General features: G+C 43.1%; 1 protein-coding gene across 2 annotated transcripts in view; it reads left to right on the forward strand.

Moving 5' to 3' along the window:
- The first annotated feature begins 245 nt into the window (after positions 1–245).
- The window catches only part of ALDH1L1 (aldehyde dehydrogenase 1 family member L1), a 139,938-nt gene continuing 114,813 nt past the window's right edge, over positions 246–25,370 (forward strand). Inside the window, exon 1 of one of the 2 annotated variants that reach the window (XM_030205706.1) lies at positions 246–322. Coding sequence is in view for 1 of the 2 variants with exons in the window: in XM_030205703.1 (XP_030061563.1) it covers positions 23,897–23,934 (38 nt within the window). In the remaining variant the exon portion in view is untranslated. Of the gene's footprint in view, positions 323–23,806; positions 23,935–25,370 lie in introns of those variants that run through there. The other variant, XM_030205703.1, reaches the window with a different exon arrangement.

The following is a 25,370-nucleotide window of genomic DNA, read 5'->3' on the forward strand; positions in this document are numbered from 1 at the left end:
ACAAGTATGAGCAGTGGTGGTAATGAAAGTAGAGAATGGTAGTGGGGTTATCAGCTTAGTGGATCAGAGGCAAATAGCAGGCTGTCTTAGCAATACCCACTGCCTACAAATAAGCAGTGGCCCTATTTCCTGGTCTGATGCTTTAGCAGTCGAAGCCCTGAGTGGTGCAATCAAGGAAGAAGTCCTAAGAATGGAACGAAGTGCCACCTCACCTAGGAGGGCTGTGAATCATGCTGTTCTAGACAGTGATTTAAGCTTCCAAGCACAGAGGGTCAAAAATAACCAGGATACAACATACAGAGAGCAGTGTTTGAAGCTGAAGGTATGTTGGCATCTGGTGGAAGTTAGCAGCGAGTTCCAGAGCTTAACTATTCGTTGAGTAAAAAAATATATCCTCCTATTTGTTTTAAAAGTATTTCCATGTAACTTCGAGTGTCCCCTGGTCTTTATCCTTTTTTAAAGAGTAAAAAATCGATTCATTTTTACCTGTTCTACACCACTTAGGATTTCATAGGCCTCAATCATATCCCCCCTAAGCCATCTCTTTTCCAAGCTGAAGAACCCTAACTTCTTTAGCCTTTCCTTATATGAGAGGAGTTCCATCCCCTTTATTGTTTTGGTTGTTCTTCTTTGACCCTTTTCTAATTCCACTATATGTTTTTTGAGATATGGCGACCAGAATTGAACACAGTACTCAAGGTGAGTTCACACTATGGAGTGATACAGAGGCATTAAGGTATTTTTGATCTTATTTTGCATCCCTTTCCTAATAATTCCTAGCATCCTGTTTGCTTTTTTTGGCTGCTGCCACACACTAGGCACAAGATTTCAGCATATTGCCTACAACAACACCTAGATCTTTTCTTGGGTGCATCAGGTAACCATGATTTGGATTATTCTTCCCAATGTGCATCAGTTTGCATTTGTCCACATTAAATTTCATCTGCCATTTGGATGCCCAGTCTTCCAATTTCCTAAGGTCTTCCTGCAATTGTTCACAGTCCACATGTGTTTTAACAACCTTGAATAGTTTTGTGTCATCTGCAAATTTAATCACCTCATTCGTTCTGATTTCAAGGTCATTTATAAATACGTTAAAAGCACCATTCCCAGTACAGATCCCTGTGGCACTCCACTATTCACCCTCCATTGAGAAAAATGACCATTTAACCCAACCCTCTGTTTTCTATCCAATAATCAATTCCTAATCCACAACAGAACATTGCCTCCTATCCCATGACTTTTTAATTTTTTTCAGGAGTCTCTCATAAGGAACTTTGTCAATAGCTTTCTGAAAATCTAGATACACTACATCAACTGGCTCAGCTGTATCGATATGATATTTTGGATAAGAGGTATATCGAGCAATGAAGAACTTGAGCTTGCATGGGTATCTCCGGCTGTTAGGTGCATACACATCAGCTCTATGGCTGACATAACTGCTTGTGGCTTATTTAGGTATGTACATTCCCTTTTGGAATAGGCTCTTACCAGGTGCCCAGTTATCAAATTGCCTAATTTCATATTTATATCCACAGCTGCTCTTCAGCTCAAAAAAACCACACCTAGTCATTCAACAAATAGAACCACCCTACTTATACTAGCCCAAAATGTGCCTACTTCTTACCTGCATGCATTTCTGCAGAAAATGCTGGCTAATAATAACCCAAAAAGCCCCTCTGTGAAACCTTATCTGCACAGCAAACAGCTGCCCAGTAGCTGTTCTCCAGTAAGAGTTGTTTCCTAATGGGAAGTGAAATGAAAGAGCCTGTTAGGCTGTTAAATTAGTCTCTGGCATTGGTCCTGAGGGAATGGAATAGGAATAATGTGCTGAGCTGGATCTGACACTTTTGTAGCTGATGAACAAATGGTTTTCCACATTGGGCAGGTCCTTTTCAAGTCCTGAACATTAGATTTGCATGGCTTTGCAGAGCACCTTACATAAGTACATAAGTATTGCCATACTGGGAAAGACCAAAGGTCCATCAAGCCCAGCATCCTATTTCCAACAGTGGCCAGTCCAGGTCACAAATACCTGGCAAGATCCCAAAAAAGTACAAAACATTTTATACTGCTTATCCCAGAAATAGTGGATTTTCCCCAAGTCCATTTAATAACGGTCTGTGGACTTTTCCTTTAGGAAGCTGTCCAAACCTTTTTTTAAACTTCACTAAGCTAACTGCCTTTATCACGTTCTCTGGCAACGAATTCCAGAGTTTAATTACACGTTGAGTGAAGAAATATTTTCTCCAGTTCGTTTTAAATTTACTGCATTGTGGCTTCATCGCATGCCCCCTAATCCTAGTATTTTTGGAAAGCGTAAACAGACACTTCACATCTATCCGTTCAACTCCACTCATTATTTTATAAACCTCTATCATATCTCCCCTCAGCCGCCTTTTCTCCAAGCTGAAGAACCCTAGCCGCTTTAGCCTTTCCTCATAGGGAAGTCGTCCCACCCCCTTTATCATTTTTGTCGCCCTTCTCTACACCTTTTCTAATTCCATTATATCTTTTTTGAGATTCGGCAACCAGAATTGAATACAATATTCGAGGTGCGGTCACACCATGGAGCGATACAAAGGCATTATAACATCTTCATTTTTGTTTTCCATTCCTTTCCTAGTAATACCTAACATTCTATTTGCTTTCTTAGCCGCAGCAGCACACTGAGCAGAAGGTTGCAACGTATCAACGACGACACCTAGATCCCTTTCTTGGTCCGTGACTCCTAACGTGGAAGCTTGCATGACATAGCTATAATTTGGGTTCCTCTTTCCCACATGCATCACTTTGCACTTGCTCACATTAAACGTCATCTGCCATTTAGACGCCCAATCTTGTAAGGCCCGCTTGTAATTTTTCACAATCCTCCCGCGATTTAACGACTTTGAATAACTTTGTGTCATCATCAAATTTAATTACCTCACTAGTTACTCCCATCTCTAGGTCATTTATAAATATGTTAAAAAGCAGCGGTCCGAGCACAGACCCCTGGGGAACCCCACTAACTACCCTTCTCCATTGAGAATACTGACCCTACTCTCTGTTTTCTATCTTTTAACCAGTTTTTAATCCACAATAGAACACTACCTCCTATCCCATGACTCTCCAGTTTCCTCTGTAGTCTTTCATGAGGTACTTTGTCAAACGCCTTCTGAAAATCCAGATACACAATATCAGCCGGCTCACCTTTATCCACATGTTTGTTCACCCCTTCAAAGAAATGTAGTAGATTGGTGAGGTAAAATTTCCCTTCACTAAATCCATGTTGACTTTGTCTCATTAATCCATGCTTTTGAATATGCGCTGTAATTTTGTTCTTAATAGTAGTCTCTACCATTCTGCCCGGCACTGACGTCAGACTCACCGGTCTATAATTTCCCGGATCTCCTCTGGAACCTTTTAAAAAAATCGGCGTTACATTGGCCACCGTCCAATCTTCCAGTACCATGCTCGATTTTAAGGATAAATTACATATTACTAACAATAGCTCCGTAAACTGATTTTTCAGTTCTATCAATACGCTGGGATGAATACCATCCAGTCCAGGAGATTTGCTACTCTTCAGTTTGTAGAACTGCCCCATTACATCCTCCAGGTTTACAGAGAATTCATTAAGTTTCTCCGTCTCGTCAGCTTCGAATACCATTTCTGGCACCGGTATCCCACCCAAATCTTCCTTGGTGAAGACCGAAGCAAAGAATTACTACTACTACTATAAATCACTTCTGTAGCGCTACCAGTCGTACGCAGCGCTTTAATCTCTCCGCTGCGGCTTTGCCTTGTTACGTAAGAAAACGAGAAACATTAGCTTAGCAAAGCCAAGACTGCGCAGCCTTCATGTCAGAAGCATCTTTGCAACTGTCTCCATTCATTTCCGGTGTGGCATGTGTGGCTCACAGGATTTTCGTTCTGGAACAAAACAAAAAAAAAACCCACAAGCTGCTTAAAGATGACAACAGATCTCTATCTGTCAGACACACATACACGGTTTAACTGTCAACAGGGCTCATAATTATAGAACGGCAGATTCGTATGACAGTATTCATACAGGCAGAAAAAGTAACCTTCTTGAGTTTTTTTTGCTGTTTTCTCAGCACCTGCTTGGAATTTCAACGTGACTTTTTATAGCTTTATTTGTCGTCATTATCTTCATTTATGTACCAAGTGGAATGAGATTACCTTTAAACACGGCAAAGTTACAGACTTTTTAGTGTGTCCACCCTTTTCGCTTGTTTGCACTGTAAAACTACGATTATTTGAAAAAACCCCTCAAAAACTCCAGGATACCAGCTTACTGTTAATGATGTGACAGCGACATAGACTTTTCTAAACGATAATTTGAATAATTTGTATTTGATAATGTGATAATTTACAGATAATTTCTTTAAAAGCATTTTGGATCAGAATAACAATCATGGGCAAGGTGTTGGCAGATGACCTGGGACAGGGATCAATGGACAAGGCTATTAAGAACTTCCCAAAGCAACACAAGACCTGTGTTAAAGCTGGGAGTGGACACTTTTGAGCATTCATGGCGACTGCGAAATTCTGACACATTGGTCATTGTATCATTTGAATTACATTATTTTACTGTGTTTTAGCTCGAACATTAACTCACAAAAATCACTAGATAGTAATGCAAAAATGTAAGCATCAACAACATAGCTTAAGATAACATAAAGTTTCTCACTGAAATTCAAAGCGGTTGCTGAGAAGACAGCAAAAACTCTAAGGGGTTATTTTTTTTTTTTCTTGTTCATCCTGGGCAGGGCTGGCTCAGCCTATGGACCAGGTGCGGCACTGGCTCAGAGCCAAAATCCCAGTCTGGTCTACCTTCAAATTCCTAGAGGGAGAGATGCTGGACTTGAATTTTTCCACCCTTAACCAGTCAGTTCCTCACCTGGTCCAGCAGGATTGGGGGGGGGGGGAACTTGAGAGAGAGGGGGGAGATACTGAATCACAGGGGATGAGAGTGAAGGGAGAGATACCAGGTTGAGGAAGGGAGGGGTGCCAATGAAAAAATTTGCTCAGGGTGCCACAGCCCCTTGAAACAGCAATTCCTGTTAGATAAATGTTTCCATTGTGCTGGTTAGTGGAGGAGTGGCCTAGTGGTTAGTGCACCCGGCTTGACATCCAGAGGTGGCCGGTTCAATTCCCACTGCTGCTTCTTGTGATCTTGGGCAAGTTATTTAAACCTCCATTGCCTCAGGTACAAACTTAGATTGTGAGCCCTCCAGGGACAGAGAAATACCCAGTGTACCTGAATGTAACTCACCTTGAGCTACTAGTGGAAAAGGTGTGAGCAAAATTCAAATAAATAAAAATAATAATGTGCACAGACAGGGATCCAGAATTCATGAAGAAGCAGGCAGAGACAGTAAAGCAGTGGTTCCAAAACCTGGTCCTGGAGTCTTCCAAGCCAGTCAGGTTTTCAGGATACCCACAATGAATATTCAGTGGAGACAGAGCATGCAAATCTCTCTTATGAATATTCATTTTGCATAGGTGGCCTCGGAAGAAATGAACTCCAAACTAAGGTATGCACTGAATTAGGACCTTGACATTTGACTTCCTCATCTCTAAGGACACTCAGGAAATAAGGACTGCAGTCCCCACCTTTACGTATGTAGCCCTTGGGTAAGAAGGTCCTTCAGAAGACAGATACCCAAGGGTTTTGCTACATTAAGATGGTTAGGGAGTTGCTTGGAGAGTATTTCATTGGACAGACAAAGCAGGTTGTACCGACTATTTCACTATTAAAATACAAATAGTGATTCTGGGTTTCTTACTAGATTTTCTAAATAGTTGTATTCTGTTTCCATTTCTAAAGAGCAACAATAATATCCATGCCACAGACAAAGGCTGTATGAAAATGTGCACCTGAAAGCACAGGCTGCAGTGTCTCGTGATTCCTCCGATTTCATGCCAGTGAGAAAAAGCTGAGATAGTAAATCAGTTTTATGGTGCATTTCACTTTGGAGAGCTGGCACCCAAGAAAAAGACGGAAGTTGCCTCTCTCTCTTCTGCCTGCCATTGCTGCTAACACCCGTTCTCTCCTGTCTGGGCTGCAGTGCTATGTGCCAGGTCCCTAGTGGAGGAGGGGGCTGAATCCTTAGAGCAGCAGACTGAGAGCCGGAGAATCCAGGGTTCACGTCCCACTACCACTCCTTGTGATCTTGGGCAAGTCACTTAGTACCAGATTCTATATAACGTGCCCAGAAGTCCATGTGGAAATCGGAGTGTATTCTACAACTAGTCGTGCAACTTAATTGGCTTAACAAGGCAATCAGCATATTTATTTATTTATTTTGGTATATTTATACCCCGCATTATCCCATAAGAGCGGGCTCAATGTGGCTTACAATGTTACAAAAGGGTACAGTTCAGGGAGGGTACAGATCAAGGGGAGAGACAAGATCATGAGGATAAGACAAGGGAGCATGACAAGGTTGATGTAATCGGTGGTGAGGCAGGTACAGTCGATAGGAGGAAAGTTAGGGCTTAGTATTGTCAGTGGGATAAGCTGTCTCGAATAAAAATGTCTTTAAAAATTTCTTGAAGAGCTGGTGGTCATCAGTCTCTTTCAGATGTCTGGGTAGAACATTCCAAGATTTTGTGCTGACCTAGGAGAAGGTTGATGTGAAGAGTAATTTATATTTAACATTCCTTCAACTTGGATAGTGTAAATTAAGGTAGGATCGAGCAGACACTGAAGCATTTCTGGATGGCAGATCTATCAAATCTAGCATATAGGCAGGGGCTTCCCCATATATTATCTTATTTACCAGCACTTAACAAGCAATAATGAGCATTTAGGCACACAACTTGCTAAGAGAATTGTATAATGAACAGCACCTATGTTCTAAAGCATTTATTTATTTATTTTGGTACATTTATACCCCACATTATCCCACAAGAACGGGCTCAATGTGGCTTACAAAATTACAAAAACATAAATTCTGGGAGGGTACAGATTCAAGGAATCAAAGGGAGGGGTAAGAACATGAGGATAAGACTAGGGTGCATCACGAGGTAGGTACAGTCGGTGGTCAGGCGGGTACAGTCAATGTGAGGAAGGTTAGGACTTGGTATTGGCAGTGGGGTAAGCTTTCTGCAATAAAAATGTCTTTAAGGATTTCTTGAAGAGCTGGTGGTCATCAGTCTCTTTTAGCTGCCTTGGTAGAACATTCCAAGATTTCGTGCTAACGTAGGAGAAGGTTGACGCAAAGAGTAATTTATATTTAACATTCTTGCAACTTGGATAGTGTAAATTGAGGAAGGATTGAGCAGACGCATTTAGTTCAAAAGGGGCATGGTTTAGGCGGGGAAATGGGCATGCTGAAATTTATCTATTAACTAATACTCTGAGCTGAACAAGATGCTTCTACACCAAGTAGTATATAAATTCCGTAATCCTCTTCCTAGTTTAGTAGTTTATAACAGCTGACATCAATCTATCAAATAAGTAAACTGAACCAGGGAGGGCTTATGAGGGTTGAAGAAACCTCAACGGTGCACCCCTTTTTTTATATAAATATACTTGTGGCTTTGCCTACATCAACTGGGGGCATTCACTTTCATCATTGGCTCAGTCCCTCCTCCTCCTCCCGGTTTTGAATTTTATATGTTGTACAGGTTTTCACATTCAATTTTTCTTTTTATCTTTTTAACTTTATCCCGTACTTAACTTATCTAGGTACGCTGTTCATTGCAGTCCAGAAACCCACAGCCGACTATGGCCAAACGTTTGATCCTTCTTCAGGGTCCATGGCACGTCATTATCACTGCTCTAGCGACTTGAGTTCCGTTGCTGCAGCTCCCTCGTGCTGAAATTTACACATGTAGTTACAGAATATGGCCTAGTGCATGTAAATCTATGTGCTGGGATTTCATTGGTGTAAATGGACGCAAGTAGTTTTAGGCGCAGAAATATCAGCTAAGTGTATTCTATATACCGCACCAAAATTTAGGTGCTGCTTATAGAATATGCTTAGGCACAAATCATTTCTGCTCGGATTTTTTTTAGGCAGCATATTTATTTATTTATTTATTAGAATTTATTTACCACCTTTTTGAAGGAATTCACTCGAGGCGATGTACAGTAAGAATGAGTCAAACAATAAGCAATAGACAATTACAGCAGTAAAAATATTATAACAATACAAAGTATGGCATAGTATACTACTTACAATGTCAACACAGTACGTAATAGAACATTTTAATTGACAGTGTAGGGCATAGGCGGTAGGTGGCCCAACTGTTTGGGGAGGCTAAAGGGGGTGGGGTTAGGGGTGGAGCCAGGGGCGGAGCTTATATCCATAATTGTCTGACATCACAGAAAAAAAAGAAGTAAAAATAAAAGTCACAATTAATAACTTTTATTAAATTTAGATATTAGATATGTATCATATGTCAAAGAATAAAGTGGTTGCTCAAAGCATATACTAACCACAATTGCTCAACTGCAAAACACTATGCACAACTTTGTGCAAAAACACACTCAGAACCTTACTGTACCATAACACTGGGCAGACCCTAATAAACCAATATACCACCCATACAGAAAATGCAGACCGTCAACAATATGAAACAAGGGATCATAATATCACAATTCTCATGTAGAGCCACAAAACATGCTTTTAGGGTGGAAAGTGTTCACAATGAGCTCCTTTTATGAACGACTATATGTAGATCCTTCAAGAGGTCGTGTGTCATGATTTAGGCTCTAAAACTCTTTCTGATGTTTTGGTGCCACCTCAGTAAGGCCAATACGCAATCTCTCCACGGCAAAACACTGTTCAAAAACACACTCATAACCTCACCTTTCCATTTAAATCCTCATCTTCCTTCAGCTTATTACCGACTATTTAAAATCATGTAATGACTGGACAGCTGAACAATTGATTTTAGACATTCCGGGGTCCTTTAGAGAGCAGAATCGATTTGAAACATTAATGCTCCGTAAGATGAGCTTATTGGCCAGGAAATGTATCTTACAATACTGGACAGTCAAGGATCCTCCGGCATACTGGCACTGGAGAAACCAGTTACATCAGCTGGTGTCTTGGGAGGCTGGAGAATCCAGGTTCTCACAGAAAAAGAGAGTCACATTTTTGGCTGTCTGGGGCCCTTATTTGCACAGTCTAAGCCATAGAGGTCGTAGTTTACTTTTAAATGCAGGGTGAACTCCACGGGCTGTTACTGAATGGTTTTCCAGGTCTGGGTCAAAGGGGGGGGGGGGGTAAGGAAGGGTACGGGAGAGGGTGGGGGGAGGATAGGTATATCTTGATGGGGTAATAAATGTTGGTATAAAATTCACAAATGCTGCATGTTAGTTAGCATTGTTGTATAGTTAGATCGAGGTTGGATGGACGTTATATGCAGAGCCTTTATGACAATGTTTATGTTGCTGCAATGTCAATAAAAATCGTTTACACATAAAATCATGTAATGACTATATCATAACAACACTCTGTAAGCCACATTGAGCCTGCAAAAAGGTGGGATAATGTGGGGTACAAATGCAATAAATAAATAAATTAAATAACAGCACTAATTCCAACGACAGGACGAGCTACAACCTTATGCGTGGGAAGGCAGCACTGTAATTACACCAGGCTCTAAAACACCAGTACCTAGTGAAACAAAAAAAAAGGGCTGAAAATACTACACGCTAGCAGAATACTGCACCTTGATCACACATGAAAAACACATGACACAACAGATATGAAGGCAAAATACTGAACTAGAAAGTTACCTCAAGAAGTCAGACTCAGCATGCAGCAATACTAGAAAAATTGAAACTTACATGCAAAATATCACAGATGCACATTTCCAAAAGCTAACATATTCCAGTTAATAAATTCTGAATAAAATACTTTTTCTACCTTTGTTGTCTGATCATTTAGTTTTTCTATTCGCTTTGGTCCCAGTGTCTTCTGTTTTATGCAGTGTCTTCTTTCCATTTGATATTTTTTCTCTCACCATGTCCACCATTCTTCTGTCCCCTTATGCGTCCTGTCTACCATCTGTAGCCCTGTCCGTATCCTTTTTCCAGTTTCAACATCTGCCCTCAAAGTGTTCCAATCCAGCCCTTAAATTCAGCAATTTCCCTCCATCCATATCCAGCATTTCTCCTCACTCCACTTCCCTCCATCTATGTGCATGTACTTCCTCTGTCTTCCCTCCCCTCCATCCATGTCCAGCATTTCTCCTCTCTCCCTTCCACTCCATCCATGTGCATCTTTCCTTTGTCTTTCCTTCCCTCCATCCTTGTCCAACATTTCTCCTTTCTTCCCTGCTCTCCATTCCATCCATGTCCAACATAAGTACATAAGTAATGCCACAGTGGAAAAAGACCAAGGGTCCATCGAGCCCAGCATCCTATCCATGACAGCGGTCAATCCAGGCCAAGGGCACCTGGCAAGCTTCCCAAACGTACAAACATTCTATACATGTTATTCCTGGAATTGTGGATTTTTCCCAAGTCCATTTAGTAGCGGTTTATGGACTTGTTCTTTAGGAAACCATCTAACCCCTTTTTAAACTCTGCCAAGCTAACCGCCTTCACCACGTTCTCTGGCAACGAATTCCAGAGTTTAATTACGCGTTGGGTGAAGAAATATTTTCTCCGATTTGTTTTAAATTTACTACACTGTAGTTTCATCGCATGCCCCCTAGTCCTAGTATTTTTGGAAAGCGTGAACAGACGCTTCACATCCACCTGTTCCACTCCACTCATTATTTTATATACCTCTCCATTCTCCCCTGCCCTCTCCTCCATCCATCCATATCCAGCAAATTTCCTCTCTCCCCTGCCCCCAGTCATCCATCCATGTCCAGCAATTCTCCTCTCCTCTGCCCTCCCCTCCATCCACCCACATGTCCAGCAATTCTCCCTTGTTTCTCCCCCCATTGCAGTATCTATCCCTCTCCTTCTTTCCCTCAGGAATGCAGTGTCTATCCCTCTCCCTCGTTCCCCCCCCCCCGAATGCAGCATTTATCCCTCCCTCTTGCTCCCTCCCTGCAGTCCCTCTAATTTAATTTTTATTTATTTATTTGCTGCATTTGCATCCCACATTTTCCCACCTATTTGCAGGCTCAATGTGGCTTACATTATATAGCAGTGGCATCACCATTAACAGAGTAAGAGGTTCAGCATATTGTTACAATTAATGTACAAGAATAACAGGTAGGTAGGGTAAATAAAATGATAATACATAATATACAAGTGAGAGTAGGAAAAAATGTAATGTTCAATAATGATAAAATAAAATTATACCCCCACAATCCAACATCACCCTCTGCCACTTTACCCCCCCCCAACCATCTGGCATCACCCTTGATCACTGTGCCCCCACCATCCGCTCTCCCCACCACCATTGCCCTCTGTGCACTCTCCATCATCCATCATTGCTCTGTCTCCTCCCACCACCATCCAGCACTGCCCTCTGTGCACTCTTCCCCCACCACTATCCAACACTGCCCCTCTGTCTCTCCCCCTCACCTTCACCCTTTGTGCACTCTCCACCCACCTCCATTAGGTACTGCTCTCTGTGCACAATCCCCTCCTACCGTCTAGCATTATTATTATTTATTACATTTGTTGCCCTCTGTGCTATCCTCCCACTATTGCCCTCTGTCTCCTCACCATCAACCAAGGTCTAGCATCAGTGCACTCTCCCCCCACCCCTACTATTATCTTCTGTCACTCCCTGAGTCTCTTTTTTACCTCAAACATCCTCCTTCTCAGTTGGCACTGGCAGAAACAACAAATAGAAGCCACAAACATCACCACTGCCCTGTGGAAGCTGCTGCCGATTCTGCCAATCCCCTACAGCTTGCTTCGGGGCTTCGGCCTGACGCTGACGGCATGACGTGCCCCACCTCCTCTGACCAGCCTTCCTGCTTCCGCGAGGGCTGGACGCATCATAAGGAAGGCTGGTCAGAGGAGGTGGGGCACGTCATGCTGTCAGCATCAGGCCGAAGCCCCGAAGCAATCTGTAGTACGATGTTGGTGTGCCAGTGCCGCTACCAGCAGCGATGGGCCGGCGATCTAAATCAAATTAAAGAGACCGACCACAGGGAGGGAGTGAGAGGGATAGGTGCTGCATCGGGGGTGGGGGGGGGGGTGGGGGGGATGAGAGAGAGAGAGACGCTTGGGGCTTGGGACTCTCCCCAAGCCTCATACCAGGCGCCTATGGTGTAGGGTGTATAAGCAAAGATGGGACATATAGATAGGTGAGAGAGTAAGAAGAGTTAGAAAATAAGGTGACTAATTTAAAGAACGGTGCACATAAGGTCAGAGAGATGGTTAAATATTATCCCAACTAGGTTAGGAGTGGATAAACATGTCCTGCTTCAGTATGTGCAGCCCGTGTCACTCCTTGTGTGTGTATCTGGCCCTTAAGGGGCAGTTCTATCATTTGATGTTTCCAGCAGACTGCTAAAACCTGTCATTTCTTTCTCTATAATATCAGCAAAATTCGCCCTTTCCTTTCTAAGCACACTACCAGAACCCTCATCCCAGTGGCGTTCCTAGGGGGGCTGACACCGCCCCGCCCCCGGGTGCAGCGCCCCCCCCCCAGAACAGCGTGACCCCCCCCCCCCGGCGAAAGAACTCCCGATCCCCCACGGAAGAACCCCCCCCCGGGTGCACGCCACTGGGGGGGTGCCGCGCGCCTGCCGGCTCTTCGTTTTCATGCTCCCTCTGCCCCCTGTTCCGGGGCAAAGGGAGCATGAAAACGAAGAGCCGGCAGGCGTGCACCCGGGGCGGACCCCCCCCCCCCTTGGTACGCCACTGCCTCATCCACACTTATCACCTCTCGCTTAGACTATTGCAACTTGCTTCTCACAGGTCTCCCACTTAGCAATCTCTTCAATCTGTTCAAAATTCTGCTGCACGACTAATATTCCGCCAGTGTCGTTATGCTCATATTAGCCCTCTCCTCAAGTCACTTCACTGGCTTCCTATCCGTTTCCGCATACAGTTCAAACTCCTCTTATTGACCTATAAGTGCATTCACTCTGCAGCTCCACAGTACCTCTCCACTCTCATGTCTCCCTACATTCCTCCCCTGGAACTCCGTTCACTGGGTAAATCTCTCTTATCTGCACCCTTCTCCTCCACCGCTAACTCCAGACTCTGTTCCTTTTATCTTGCTGCACCATATGCCTGGAATAGACTTCCTGAGCCGGTACGTCAAGCTTCATCTCTGGCCGTCTTCAAATCTAAGCTAAAAGCCTGCCTTTTTGATGCTGCTTTTAATTCCTAACCCTTATTCACTTGTTCAGAACCCTTATTTTATCATCCTCACTTTAATATTTCCCTTATCTCTTGTTTGTCTTGTTTGTCTGTCCTAATTAGATTGTAAGCTCTGTCGAGCAGGGACTGTCTCTTCATGTTCAAGTGTACAGCGCTGCGTACATCTAGTAGCGCTATAGAAATGGTAAGTAGTAGTAGTAGTGTTTGGGATTCCGGAATCTTGCTACTCTTTGTCCTTATCCCTTATTTGTCCTTTGTCTGTCCTAATTAGATTGTAAGCTCTGTCGAGCAGGGACTGTCTCTTCATGTTCAGGTGTACAGCGCTGAGTACGTCTAGTAGTGCTATAGAAATGATAAGTAGTAGTAGTAGATGTGTCCATGCTAAGCACCAGTTGTATAATGGCATCTGTACCAAGATGCCACTTTGGAAGACTGTTATCTTAATCAGTCTGCAGGAGACAGTAAACTCCAATGCATTGTTGAAAGAAGGTTTTCAGGGTGTTTTTTTTTAAGTGTTTCAAGATTCCTCACTTCTCTTTATTTATTTTCACACATTTGATATACTGTCAAAGGCCTGCACATAGGCATCAAAGCAGTTTACTAAACACAAGACTATGAGAAGAAGGGAAGGGGAACTATGTAATGCTAGGGAAGGAGATAGAAAAGAACGTGTTTGAAGACAGAGAGGGTTGGCTGCTTCCTTTGCGGAGTGGTAGGTCATTCCATAGCTTAGGGCCTAGATAACTGAAAGCGGAGTCACGGGTGCTGGTGAGACGTATAAATGAAAGTAGAGGGAGCGTGAGGAGGTTATTGTCAGCAGGATGGAGGCAACGGAGGGGGGGGGGGCATAGGGAATAAGGAGGTTGTTGAGATATGAAGGGGCAAAGGGGAATCTAGATTGGTAGACCAATAAGAGAATTTTAAATTTAATAAAAGCAGTAATAGGAAGCCAGTATTCTGTGCACAGGAAAGGAGTAACATGATAAAATCAATGGGCATTCTAGGGGGCAACCATCTTGAGAGCCTCAGTAATCGAGGTGTGAGAAGATGCAGAATGAAAAGGGCGGACAGAGAGAAGAGCAGAGAACTTAGTCTATTAAAGAGGAGGCAGTGCATTCCAGAGTTTTGGAGGTTCTACATTCCTCTAGATGAACAAAATCCAATGCGTACAACTGCAAGGGGTCATCGGTGGGTCAGGGGCGGGCCTAGCTCGTACACGCATGGGACAGGTTATAAAATACTACATAGTAACATAGTAGATGACGACAGAAAAAGACCCGCACCGTCCATCCAGTCTGCCCAACAAGATAAACTCATGTGTATACCTTACCTTGATTTGTACCTGTCTTTTTCAGGGCACAGACCGTATAAGTCCGGCCAGCACTATCCCCTCCTCCCAACCATCAGCCCCGCCTTCCACCACCGGCTCTGGCACAGACCGTATAAGTCTGCCCAGCACTATTCCCCGCCTCCCAACCACCAGTCCCGCCTCCCACCACCGGATCTGGCACAGACCATATAAGTCTGCCCACCACTGTCTTCGCCTCCCCACCACCAACCCCTCTTCCCCCCACCAGCTCCACCACCCAATTTCGGCTAAGCTTCTGAGGATCCATTCCTTCTGCACAGGATTCCTAATACTAGTAGTATTAGTTGAAAGCATTTACATCAGCCTTTGAGCTAGGTTAAGTGCTCATACCTAAAGTTAGGCAGGCAACTGTGAACTTAGGTTAGTAATTCTAGTACAGTAATTACACGTCTAATTGCCGTTATACAATTTACATTTAGTGATCTTCATCCCACGCCTAACTTTCAGAAACTTGTAGAGAATTCACCCCAAAGAGGGTGCATGCATCCAACATGCTCTTCTGTTTTAGTGCACATTTCCTGTGTTTGGGTAGCTGCGTGCTATTTCGTTATTACCTTGGGGAACTAAAATTTTGCATCAGGCTTACGTTAGGAAACTATGCTCCAAGTGTTGGCACTGGGCGCTAATGCAGGCTTACTGCATTGACTGCTATGTTTTGGGTAGAGGATATAGTTCAGTTGTGAATCTTTTTGAGGTCCCCCACCACCACTGCTACCCCCATTTTCCTTGTAATTTAGGCAGTGCCTCCCAGCTTTCCTGCTCCGATCATCCTGGAAGAGGTGAGTCTCTCTGAAATCACTGTTTTTTCATGAAAGAACACCAGCCGATGAAAACACAGAGGTAAGGGTTGTGACCTTTCTGATCTCTGACTTGCTGGCTAGGCTCCAGCCTCTGAAGATCCCTATCCTGCCTTTTGAAGTTTTATCTGCAAATGTACATCAGTAGAATAAATACATAGAGTACACAAGCCTTCCCTCACCACTGTATCTGGGCCTTGCTGAAATGTGACCTACTGTGTCGTACAGTACCACAATCAACTATAGGGCAGTCCTCTCTGGACAATTAATGTTTAGCTTTGTCAAATAAATACAAAATGGGGAATCAAGACGAGATTGTAGGAAGTGTCCAGGTTTTTAAAATCGCTTTAAAAAGAAATCAGACACACTGTGTACTCAACAATATTTCAAAACTAACTTGAATTTTTTTAAAGTCACAGGGGTTAATATTTGATGGGCTTAATCTGCTTAGAGATATCAGAGAAAGTGAATAAGCAGATGCTGCAGGAGATGTCATATATCTGACCTATAACTATATGAATTGTACATGTCATTAAAGGCGTTGGGTGGGGTTGGGGGTAGGGGTTACCTGCTGGACCTGCAGTTGCAACTCTTAACACCCTTTTAGTGGGCAGAAGGGATGGACCCTGCTGGTCTTTATCTGTCATCATTGTCTGTGCTACTATGTTATCATGAGGGTCATTTTATGACAGGTCACTTAGAACATGCAAAGGAGTGGTGTAGTGGTTTTCAACCCAGTCCTCAGGGACCACCTGGCCTGTTGGATTTTCAGGATACCAGCAATGAATATGCATGAGAGATATTTGTATGCAGTGCAGGAAGAGCATGCTAACACATCTCATGCATATTCATCGTAGCAAGCCTGAAAACCTCAATGGCCAGGTGGTCCCTGAGGACATGGTTGAAAACACGGTCCGTGTTTCGGTGTGAGAAAACTCCTGCCGTAGGGGTCATAAATAGTATTCACAGAATACACTATACGGGGTTGCCACCGAGCATGCACTTTTTAATAGCAAAGTTATACTTGCCGGCATTCTGTTTCGTCGATCCCCTCGAGTTAATACATCAAACATATAAACGGCAGTCACCGACTCACCTGCAAATGCGCAGTAGAGTCAGAACGCTGAGAGTGTAGAAGTCCAAGCCCTGCCTTCACCAGCAGTACAGCCCAATAGGGAGGAGGGCTTGGACATGGGCATGGAAATCAGAGTAGGAGGGAGCAGGGAGGGAAGGAGGGGGCGGAACTGAGGGAAACAGACGCTGGGGGGAGGGCAGGGGAGAGAGCAGGGTTGGTGGACCGGGGGGGGGAAGGCCATAGGAAAACAAAAAACTAGCCCGTTGGTACAAGCTTAACGGCTAGTAAGTACATAAGTAATGCCACACTGGGAAAAGACCAAGGGTCCATCGAGCCCAGCATCCTGTCCACGACAGCGGCCAATCCAGGCTAAGGGCACCTGGCGAGCTTCCCAAACGTACAGACATTCTATACATGTTATTCCTGGTATTGTGGATTTTTCCCAAGTCCATAATGCTTGGTGGTAACATTTTTTTTACTTCACAAAGTGCATGCTCGGTGTGCAACCTCGTTTAGTTAGTGCATCTGTGAATACTATTTGTGACCCCCGAGGCAGGCATTTTGTTAGGCCGAAACACGAACCATGTCGGGTCCTTTGTGCAAGCAATTAATAAAGCGTTTTCCAAGCACCATCTCCTGAGTTGGCTTTGTCAGTTGGTCAGCCTCTACTCCTGTTGATCCAGTTTGCTTGTTGTGGAGGTTCCCCCTGTTTGCTGTTCCTGATACAGTACATAGCGCACATATTACAGGTAGGGGTTTACATAGGCCGAGTCTCAGCGGACGATGGCCAGGACTGCCACTTACAGAATAGAATAAGTTAAGTGTATTTCTCTAGCATTTCGGCATTACCTAAGGTATAGGTTCGTACTTCACTAGTTACGCTAGTATTCTGTAATGGAAAGTAGGTGATCTGTTACAGGATCAGCCCTTAGTCACCTTTCTGCAAAATCTTTTGCTTAATTAGCCAAGCTTGACAAAACCTTTTGTGACATGGGCTCCTTTGGAGGCTGTGATGCATTTTATTGGACCAACACAAAGATTATGAAGAAATAATCTTGCATGTGAACTTCTGTACATGAAACCGCAATGGGACCTGAATGTAACTCTTCTTGAAGTACTAATAAAATGGGTGAGCTAAATCCAAATTCAGATTTTAAGACTGTTTACGTCAGGCCCTCCGTCAGATGGCAAGTTTACTCCAGGATGAATTCTGAGCATTTGGAGGAGTGGCCTAGTGGTTAAAGCACTGGTCTTGCAATCCAGAGGTGGCCGGTTCAAATCCCACTGCTGCTCCTAGTGATCTTAGGCAAGTCACTTAACCCTCCGTTACCTCAGGTACAAACTTAGATTGTGAGCCCTCCTGGGACAGAGAAATATCCAGTGTACCTGAATGTAACTCACCTTGAGCTACTACTGAAAAAGTTGTGAGCAAAATGGAAATAAAAATTTGAAAAGGTGAGACCCCACCTGAATAATGTACATAAGAACATAAGTGTTGCCAATAATGGGACAGACTGAAGGTTCATCAAACCCAGTATCCTGTTTCCAACAGTGGCCAATCCAAGTCACAAGTATCTGGCAAGATCCCAGAACAGTAAAACAGATTTTATGCTGCTTAACCTAGAATATGCAGTGGATTTTCCCAAGTCCATCCTAATAATGGCTTATGGACTTTTCTTTTAGGAAATTATTCAAATCTTTTTTAAGCCCTACTAAGCTAACTGCTTTTACCACATTCTCTGGCATCAAATTCCAGAATTAATTACACGTTGCGTGAAGAAATATTTTCTCTGGTTTGTTTTAAATGTACTGTTTAGTAGCTTCATTGTGTACCCCTAGTCCTTCTATTTTTGGAAACAGTGAAAAAGCGATTCATATCTACCTGTTCCACTCCACTCAGTATTTTATAGACCAATATCATATCTCTCTTCAGCCATCTCTTCTCCAAGCTGAAGAGCCCTAGACCTAGTATCTTTAGATTCTCATCCTGAAATGATACTAAATCAGTTGATGCATTTAACATTTGCTTGTATGATAAAGTAGTAAGGCAAACGTTTTGGAAACAGGCCGGGGGACCAACAGTGCAGAATTGGAAGGGGAAAATCAGGGGAATTAGATTAATGGAAGAACTGATGGATAAAAGGCGGGGGAGGTACAACTCAGAAACACTAGAATGGATACATTTAGACCGGATAATGGGGTAAGATCTGAAAGGGGAGCGGGGGTTAAGAGTGGAACATGATTGGAATAAGCGGATGAGGGGGCTTAGGGGGGAGGGAGGGAACGGGCAGGGGGTGACAAAAGGGGAGAAAAAGGGAGTGGAAACGAGTTTTGACGCCATTTCATGATTACATGTTTGTATCCCAAAGTTTTGATGAGGTCAGGTTTGATGTTAAAGTTGAGAGGGAATTGGAATTGTAATGTTTTCTTTTTCTATGTGGAATGATTCAATAAACTTACAAATTAAAAAAAAAAAAAGTAGTAAGGCAAAAAGTATGTTTTTTTTTTCTAAACAAGTAATTTTCAAGAAGCAAACTCTTAAGGGTTTGCACTTCCCTTGCAATGCAGCATTTTTCAAACATCTGGACTAAGGCATGCATTCTACATCTGGGCTCTGCTCTTTTCCTCAGAACACTTGGGCCATAAAATGTGATTTACAACTGGAACAGAAACCCTGACTGAATATCATTTTCATTTCATCATACAGTATGAATGCCTTTGCTTATTATTCAGAGCCGGATTAAGGCATTGGTAAACCAGGCATGTGCCTAGAGCCTGAATATATAGAGAGCCCTGCAAGATGTGGTGAAGATTGCAAACTGACTGGAAGTGTTCAGGATTCTACAGACTTCAAATTTAACCACCCAGAATGATCAGCCAGAATTTAGCCCTCTGCAGCTCTCCAATCCTCCTCCTCCTAGTGCAGAGGTTATGGTAAGATCCAGCTAATGGCTCCTAGTCATAGAGGGAGGAGGGGCTGAGAGACAAGGGCTGTGCTGTGCATGGGGCTTGGAGACTGTCAGTGAAACCAGGGAGTGTCTTAGAGGTGAGGGGGATTGTTGGGAAATATAGGAATTTAAGGGGAATGAGGTAAGTGGCAGGAATCTGTTGCTGCAGGCTAAGAGAGCTTCATATGATGGTGGACAGACCTGGCCGAGGGGTGAGGAGGTGGCACTGATTGACTGAGCAGATCAGCAACAGAGAGAGAGGTGTGTGCATGTGTGAGCTTGAAGAGGAAGAGTATGCATTTGTGTGTGTGTATGTCTGAAGAATGAGACCGTCATGTGTTTTCTGAAGAATGCATGAATGTGAGTAAAGAGTGACAGTGTATGTGGTTTAGTGTACAGTACATGTGTTCTCACTGAACAGCATGAATGCACGTACATGGGTGTGTTTCTGTGGTGGTGACAGTGTCATATAAATAGAGTTTCCCTTTGAAAATTAGAGCTTCAGGGGAGAAGTCCACTGGTACAAATGTACCTGTGAGCTTTAACGTAAGTGAAGGGAAGTTTTCAGCCCGGGGAAATTGACCTAGCTAGCTATTAAGTTACCTGGGCTTCTTCCTTGAACAACTATCCTAATACTGCCTCAACTTTTTCTATAACCTTTCAGAAGCACTAAAGAAAGCTAAATATTGTATTTTGTGAAGCTTTTGTGTGACTTTGTACCTCAGACACATCGCCCATAAATCTCGTTCTTTGGGGCAATCCACCCTTGGCATCTCTAGCTTGTTTCAGACACAATGGAGAGTGGAAATGACTTGTCTAACCTCCCTGGTTGTCAGCCAATTACTGCAGAGCTACCAAGTAATCCGGTTCCAGGTTTTGGACAGTTCTGTTTTTGAACTTACATCCCAATTCAGTGTACTATTTGCAGTCTCTGCCTGATTCTACCCTTTTGAAATCATAGGTCCCATAATGCACTAGGATAAGGTCCTCAGGACTAGCCTAAAATCTCCTCCCTGGAAATGGATAACATAGTAACATAGTAGATGATGGCAGAAAAAGACCTGCATGGTCCATCCAGTCTGCCCAAGATAAACTCATATGTGTATAACTTACCTTGAATTTGTACCTTACCTTGAATTTGTACCTGTCTTTTTCAGGGCACAGACCGTATAAGTCTGCCCAGCAGTATTTCCCACCTCCCAACCACCAGTCCCGCCTCCCATCACCGGCTCTGGTACAGACCGTATAAGTCTGCCCTCCCCTATCCTAGCCTCCCAACCACCAACCCCTCTTCCCCCCACCTGCTCCGCCACCCAATTTCAGCTAAGCTTCTGAGGATCCATCCTTCTGCACAGGATTTCTTTATGCATATCCCACGCATGTTTGAATTCCGTTACCGTTTTCATCTCCACCACTTCCCGCGGGAGGGCATTCCAAGCGTCCACCTAGGTAGCTGTTCAGCTGTAATATTTAAGTTGCTCCATTCAAAGCCTAGGTCTGGCTGGTCGCCATGCTCACTCACAAGTTACTACTGCCGCCATGCCCACAGCCAGGCTCTGCCTATTCTCTGATACTTCTGGAGAGGTGAAATGAGATGGGGGAAGGGGAGAAAGGCCATGAATAATGAGTTTGGGAGGATGAGAACAGAAGTGAATTGGGGGATCCATAGTAGGTGTTATGTTTCTTTTCTGAAGGCCGTTCTTTGGCTGTGTAAAAGTTGACTGAAGATCTACATAGTGCAGGAACCTCTGGACTAGTCAGTGAAACCCACCCATCTGACACAAGCTGGAGAGCAATGAATAGCTTTGAATACTTTCTTTCCAAAGTGTATATGGTGACACAGCAACAAAGAAACGAAAATGATCTTGGCGATGTCAAAGGATGGCTTATAACTTTCCAGTGTCTTCCCATTGAGTTACTCTTATGTGAAGACTATTTTGAGGTAGAAATTGGAAAGTCTGAATCATGATGTTCACAGTTCTGGAGAAATTTTCCAAAAGGCTCTGCTGACCAAGGAGGCTTTTGCAAAATACGTATGCAGACGTTGAGGAGAGGATGAATTATTTACTGACAAGAACAGCAGATGCAGCCATTTTACAAAGACCCATATGCACAGCAAGAGCAGCATCAACTCAACGTTTTTCACATAGTGGGACCATTGGACAAACATATCCCTAGAAGAGCCACATATCAACTCGTGCTCCACAATTTTTTTATAAATTTAGGAGACTTTCTCCCTTAATCAGGGGTGCTCAATTTTGGTCCTCGAGGTCTGCAACCCAGTCGGGTTTACAGGATTTCCCCAATGAATTTGCATAAGATCTATTTGCATATAGATCTCATGCATATTTATTGTACAAAAACTGTGCATACAATTTATATGTTACTGCTAATGCCAGTCAAAAATTAGACTGCAGAAAGTTGATACACCACTTGTTAAACACTGACAGGACAGTCAACATAAGTTAGAAGACTTGAGATTTGTAGTGTTACTGCAGATAGATTTAAGTAAGGGGAACGTGCTACATAGAATGATGCAGAATGAGCAACGTTTGATACATGATTGGAGAACCATGACACCTACGGGTTTGAACAAAGAAGTGGAGTGGGGGAACCTATAAAAGACAGCACAGGGTAAGAGAGAGTAGAATCCTCTTTGCGGTAATTCTGCTTTGTTGAAGTCATTTCCGGCATCCCATGGAGGGAGCCATCTTGGCGATTGCTGAGAGATATGAGAGCTTCTAGAGAGTGAGTACAGATTCTAAGAATATTGAATGTGGTTTACTGTGGATAATTGGGGGAGGGAATTTACATTCTTGTTTTGCTATTGTGCATAGAATTGGAGCCCCTGAAGACGCCTAGTGCGAAACGCGTTGGGCTTGAAGAGGTTACGCTGAAGAGATATGCTGTGTTACAGCGTCACAGAATTTTGAATTGCAAGGCTCTTCTTTGTTCTTTTAGCCAACCATGCAACCGACAGAAAAATAAGAAGCCTACAAGTTTGCACTGCTCAAAGATAAGACTTTTTGGGATTACAAATCCATTATCGTCTTCCAAAAGACAAGGAGTGTCGCTTTGTTTAACAAGCATTACTCCCTTATTGGACTATCTTAGGACATTTGTTCATGTTTAGGAAGGTTGTTTTGTTGTATTGTATCTGCATTTGCATTTTGAGTGAATAGAGTGGTGGCAATAGCTCCATTGAAGTATGAATGGTGTATGATTGGTGTGTAATGGGTATGACGGTATAATTTATATAGGTAGATTTATTTGTGTCTATGTAGTATAAACAGGAAGTATTTCCACATGAAAGTGGTTTTTGTATAAACATTTCAGTAAAGGTGGAGAACATTATAAAAGTTTAATGAATTTTGGAGTTTTTGACTGGCATTAGCAGTAACATATGCATATTTATTGGGGAAATCCTGAAAATCTAACTGGGTTGCAGACCTTGAGGTCCGACTTTGAGCGCCCTTGCCCTTAATCCCACATGTAATGCCTTGGGAAAAATGAGCCCTGTTCCTTTTTACCCTGTAATTCCCTTGCCCGTAATGTCTTGTGTGTCTGTTTTATCTAGATTGTAAGCTCTTTGAGCAGGGACTGTCTCTCTATGTCAGGTGTTCAGCGCTGCGTGCATCTGGTAGCGCTATATAAATGCTATTAGTAGTAGTAGTAGTAAAAAAGCCGTGCAAGGCTCTGAGCTAGTGGAATTTGTTTGAATATACATCGTTCCCATCTTAAATACATGTCTATCACTCATAAAGTTATTACCCCATAGTGGTTCAGTGCAGGGCTGGTGATAGACATGCTGGGATCCAGGGCTGAAACTGGAGAGGGCTATGAAAATGCACCTGCAGACCAGGCTTCAAGCAAACATAGAACAATTGTCCTGTTCCCTCCCCTGTGCCAGCCCTGCATTACAGCACACGTGGTATTCATTGGTATTTTCATTAAGTCAGAGTAAATAAAATGAATCAAACAGTAATGATAAACAGAGCAGCCTGAGCTGTATTTTGTAGTCAATGCACAATTAAGTTATGGACTTTTTCCAGGAAATTTGATTAAGACTTAGGACCCCTTTTACTAGCATGCTGACAAAGCCCATTCAATTTGAGAGGTCTTTGTCAGCATTGCCGTGCGGGAATCGCTAGCGTGGCCCTTAGTTTCAGATGTTTGTAGAAGTTTCTGGTGGACAGGCCCATAATTAATTAGTAGCCAGACAGACTTAATTTAATTTGAAAACTTCTGTTCCAGCTTTTCGTGCTTGGATGCGTCACCTTTCACTTCAGGGACCGAGTGATATTGAACGCAGTTTCCTATGGGATCTTCCTGGCACTTCCAAGTGAAACAGAATGTCGAAGAGAGAATGCTTAGCTTGATGGACTGTTGGTCTGACCCAACATACTACATCTTTTGAAAGACACAGGGTAGGCATAGATGAGCTTCATTGACAGGTGGACAACTAACACACTGAGGTTTGTTTGTTTATTTATTTATTTTAAAGTATATCCCACAGTACTAGTTACACACCATCATTCGCAGCATACAAAGTAACCATTCATAGAATTAATAAACAAATACAGTAACAGCTACACATTTAGGAACTGATTTGATTAAAAAAAAATTTCATGGATAAACTTTGCTTTATGCACAGAGGACTGTATGAAACGACCCCAGGGTTAGCTGCACATAAAGTAGAGATGGAGAGTTTTTGCATCTACCTCAGTGTGACCCGAGGGCAGGTGTGTTTGGGGAAGGAGTTTGGATGAAGTGTATGCAGAACTGCGAAGTACACGCACACTTCACTGCGTAAATTCACACCACCTCTTGGACAGGTGTAAAGGTAGATGGGTGCATTTTACCAAACAAAGGGGGTCTTTTATTAAGCCACAGTAGCGTTTTTAGCTCGTGGTAGAAATCAGCTGGTGGTAAATGCCGAGACGCCCAAGGCGCTTGGGTGTCTTGGTGTTTATCACCAGCTGATTTCTACCACAAGCTAAAAATGCTACTGCGGCTTAATGAAAGATCCCCAAAGAAAGGAAAAACCAAACAATCCCACAAAGTCAAAAGCAGCAAACGAAAGAGGTGGGAATGACCAATGCGTTGACCCAGGATGAAACACGGGTCCTTTATTTAACACAAGTATCTTCAAAATGTTGCTGTATAAGCAAGTGTCACTGTGTGAGCTTTACACAGGATTTCTTTACATTGTGTTACATTTATTTTATTCAGATTGTTGCTCTCACCTTTTCCAGGAGTAGGTCAAGGTGAGTTACATTCAGGTACACTGGGTGTTTATCCATGGAGGTCTCACAATCTTTGTACCTGGGCCATGGTGGGTTAAGTGACTTGCCCAGAATCACAAGGAGCAGCAGCGGGATTTGAACTAGCTAGGTCTGTATGTCAAGCCTAGTGCTCTAACCACTAGGCCACTCCTAGTTTCATCCTGGATCAATGCATTGGTCATTCCCACCTTCTTTGGCTGATGCATTTACCAGCCATTTTTACAGGTTTAGGGAAACTTATTTCATAAACACATCTGATGTCTTTATAAAATAGCCTGAAAAGAGATGCCTACTTGGCCTTCCTACCCAAGGGGTCATAAGTACATAAGTATCGCCATACTGGGAAAGACCAGCATCCTGTTTCCAACAGTGGCCAATCCAGGTCACAAATGCGTGGCAAGATCCCAAAAAAGTACAAAACATTTTATACTGCTTATCCCAGAAATAGTGGATTTTCCCCAAGACCATTTAATAATGGACTTTTCCTTTAGGAAGCCGTCCAAACCTCTCTAAAACTCCGCTAAGCTAACCGCCTTTATCACATTCTCTGGCAACAAATTCAAGAGTTTAATTACACGTTGAGTGAAGAAAAATTTTCTCAGATTCGTTTTAAATTTACTACATTG

This window comes from Microcaecilia unicolor, chromosome 6, assembly GCF_901765095.1.
Source record: "Microcaecilia unicolor chromosome 6, aMicUni1.1, whole genome shotgun sequence".
Taxonomy (NCBI): Eukaryota; Metazoa; Chordata; class Amphibia; order Gymnophiona; family Siphonopidae; genus Microcaecilia; species Microcaecilia unicolor.